Source organism: Hermetia illucens, chromosome 2 (genome assembly GCF_905115235.1).
Source record: "Hermetia illucens chromosome 2, iHerIll2.2.curated.20191125, whole genome shotgun sequence".
Lineage (NCBI taxonomy): Eukaryota > Metazoa > Arthropoda > Insecta > Diptera > Stratiomyidae > Hermetia > Hermetia illucens.
Window position 1 is genome coordinate 137,566,598 of NC_051850.1, and position 3,608 is coordinate 137,570,205.

At 43.9% G+C, this 3,608-nt stretch overlaps 1 protein-coding gene across 1 annotated transcript; it reads right to left on the reverse strand.

Annotated features, from left to right (window-relative positions):
* Positions 1-2,626: 2,626 nt before the first annotated feature.
* On the reverse strand, positions 2,627-3,121 carry LOC119650165 (cuticle protein 16.5-like). Its single transcript, XM_038052711.1, has 2 exons — positions 3,019-3,121; positions 2,627-2,959 (listed from the first exon to the last, which is right to left on the reverse strand). Exons 1-2 carry the CDS (start codon positions 3,028-3,030, stop codon positions 2,657-2,659), a joined length of 315 nt encoding a protein of 104 aa, XP_037908639.1. The 5' UTR covers positions 3,031-3,121; the 3' UTR covers positions 2,627-2,656.
* Positions 3,122-3,608: the final 487 nt, after the last annotated feature.

Genomic DNA, 3,608 nt, shown 5'->3' on the forward strand with positions numbered 1-3,608 from the left:
TGATGGAAGTCCATCCGCAATTATTAACAAAGTTATAATAGGTCGCTTCTTCGCAAATTCAAGACATTGAGTGTCAATATCACCCGAAAATGGATATTTTCACATAATATATGCATATATTACGTATGCTATGTACTAAAGGAACAAATGCACACTCATCTTTATAAAAGAAACGCAGAAAACCTTTCCCATGACTTCTTTATAGATGGAGGTGGAAACCCTGAAAAAATTCCGCCGCACCAGGTTGCAACAGTATGTAAGATTCTCACCCACTTACGACCTCTACTTTTCCGCCCATATCCTCGTGGGCCCACCGTGAAGTATTACTTCGCGTGAAGTATTCTGGTTTACACCAGCACGCTTAAATCACACTTCCGTCGTGCTTTCCGGGCTTGATACAGCTCCTGCAACTTCTCCTTGTTCGCGATTACTGTTCCGTTTACCGCACTTCAATTAGCTTCCGAACTCAGCATCTCCTGTATGAAATTATGTGGTCCGGTAAATGCGTTGAGGATGTCGTTTAATCTCCCTATCGTGAATTTCGGACAATGGAGCATAACATGCTTCGGGTTCTTGGTTGTAGTGGCGCATTCGGTTGGCGTTTCGAAACTACTACCACGGCCAGTTCGCCTGCAAAATCAATTAAATTTGCCTCCTTAGGCACGCGTAAGCCGAGAGTTGGCTGTGTTAAAGGCATTTCTGGCATCCAGTCTCACCACCGTGCAGCACTTACCACGGCCGATGTCTCCAGGACCAAGTCCACGGCTGTTGCGATTGCATCGACAGTGGACCGTGCTCAGTAAAACTAATACTGCAGCTCCGATAAACCACCTGTTAACTAATGGAAGCAGTCTGTTATATTTGACCCTCTCCAACATTGTCCCCATAGTGTCTAAAAGGCAGATCAGCGGTATGGATAGGTTGCGCCTAGTAGTTTTCGTCGCTTCGGTGGCAGAACCGACCTCTGCCTTTTCCACTGGGCGGGAAACGTTTCTTTCACCATGCACGATTCATATTTGCTTATGGAGAACCGACCTCTGCCTTTTCCACTGGGCGGGAAACGTTTCTTTCACCATGCACGATTCATATTTGCTTATGGACAATGGGGGCCTGATTTAAGCGGCCAATTTCAGGGCTTTGTTCGGAAGTCCAATAAAGGAGTATTATTATCTCCAATTCATCCACGAATTTCTGGTAGTTCTTCCTTGATCACCCCGGGCATTGACAAGACGTTTTGATGAACCGTTAGCTGAGGCCCAGTTTCTTCCTGTTGCAAGAACAGGATTGCGATTATTTTGAACAAAGGTCGCGGGCATGTCACTTATGGTTATTTTTGTCCACGAATCTTACTCATTACAACCTTATACGCAGCGCCCTACAGGTGCTTATTTGCCAGAAGGTGCAACTATTTGTAGCAATTCCGATTACTTAAAGCCCTTTAAAGACAACTTCGAAGATCGCGCTATTCTTTCTCCGATTCCCGATATTCTGGCTTCCATCTTGTCCTTTGACAAAGCCTCTATGCTCACAGAGGCGATGCTCCAAACAGCGCGATTTCCTGATTCCGCCAGTAATTTATGGTGGAGCTTCCGTCGAGGTATGGTAGAGTCGCACGCCTCAGTTAAAAGCTGACACAGCTGGCTCACTTTTTCCCAGTGCCATTCCCTTCAGGACATATCCTCCATCCAAAACCGCGTGGAATGTCTCTTCCTCGAAAGCTTCGGTGGACCACCCAGCTATCTTGGTTTTTCCCCTTCTGTTGCTCGCCTCCTGCGTTTTTAAAGTTGCAGAAAGATGGCCTGGTGGTCACTATGGTTGCAGTTTTCACTTATCCGCTAGACCATCCCTCTCGTCAACAAGGTACTGAGGTAAGTCAGATCGACGATTAAGCCTAGCACACATCCAACGTTGGCTAGTTCAATATCCTGCCCGGCGAAGGTTTCAAGCAGGATTTGACACCTGATGGTCGCCACGCGGCTTCTCCAGTCTAAGTCCCACGCGTTGAAATCGCCGGCAATGATTTTGGATCCGTGGTCTCTAGCGTCCGACACCAAGATGGCTCTCATCTCGTCAAATTGCGTTGATGTTGCACTAGGAGGAGCTTAACAGCTGCAGATGTAGACGCCATTTACTTTGCCCTTACAAAGCCGTTTCTTAAATGGCTTCCCGCCCGCATGCCCATATCGCCTTATTTCCAGATGAGTTTTTCACCCAGGTAGCACTACCATAGTTTCGGTAAGGTTCACAGAGTACCGCCACGTCCATATTCCCTACCACTCTTATAAGAGATCCTAAGGGAGCATATACAAAGCATTTTACATATTCAATTTGTTTTATGATATAATATAGTAATAATAGATGACTCGAATTTGATAACGTTCGTTGTTAAAATTTGCTCTACGATGCATTACTAGGTACGTATTCTTGATTAACTTAAATTGTCAATCTGGCTAGAGTTCCGATAACTTACAAAGTTACGAATCGTTTTTTGGAAGTAATAACGTACAAGGCATTTATCACTTTTGAGTTTGGTACAAATTCTCATCAAAGGAGAATATTTATAGTACCCGCCATCACGATCTTCTTTCAAACATCTTAAATCTATTCCGAATATGAAAAGACGTAATTCAGATATTAACTTTTATTGCCGGACGAGTTACAACAAGATTGGTGCAGCGGTGTATTTCAGGGGAGAGGCTACTGCAGCTACTGGAGCGGCTACTGAAGCAGTGTAAGCTGAGTAGGCCAATGGGGCGGCAATCGCAGGAGCAGCGTATGCAACAGGAGCGGCAGCAACAATTGGAGCAGCAGCTAATCCATTGTAGTTACGAGCAACAACTTGGGAGCTTGTAGCGGTTACCACACCGGGGGCGGCTACAACTGGAGCACTGTATGCAAGTGGTGCAACAATTCCTGGCTTGGCACAGGCTGAGGCAACAATGGCCAAAACAACAATTGCCTGGAATGCAAGAATTGCATTAGTTAAGAAAACTTTTGGCTGAATGTGAATGCACTTACCAATTTGAACATTTTGAATTGTTTAATTGAATGGATGTGTTGTTCCAAGAAGTGTTGAGTGATTGATGTTGAACTGCGTCTTGCGATTCACTTTTATAGTCCAATTTAACCTTGCGTACGTATCTGACATTGGATTTCATGGCTTGCATTCCAAGAGAAGTCGAGCTGCATGTATTGATGTGCTCTATGGGTTATATGTTCGGATTGTTGGGGGTTGTAGTAGAACAGTTTTGGTAATTATAATATTGAATGAAGTTCCATGCACTCGGAAAGGACTGAAAAGGATTTCCGAGATAGAATGATATCCTCGTTATTTCAAACCTAATGCTTTATACCCGAGCTAAAAGTAATTTCTGTCAAGATACTACACCTACATGTGAAATGATAAAAACTTGTTGTTTCTTTTTCATTGGTGTGAATATTTATTCTTGCAAATACCGATATTTCGGGAACCACTTGTTCCCTTCATCAGTGCTAACAAGTTTGTTTCGAAGCAAACAAAGCCTATGAAATGCATGACATGCAGTACGAAGTACGAATTTTTATTTAATTTAAGCAGAGGTGGTTACCTTTCCCATGATATCATGCCA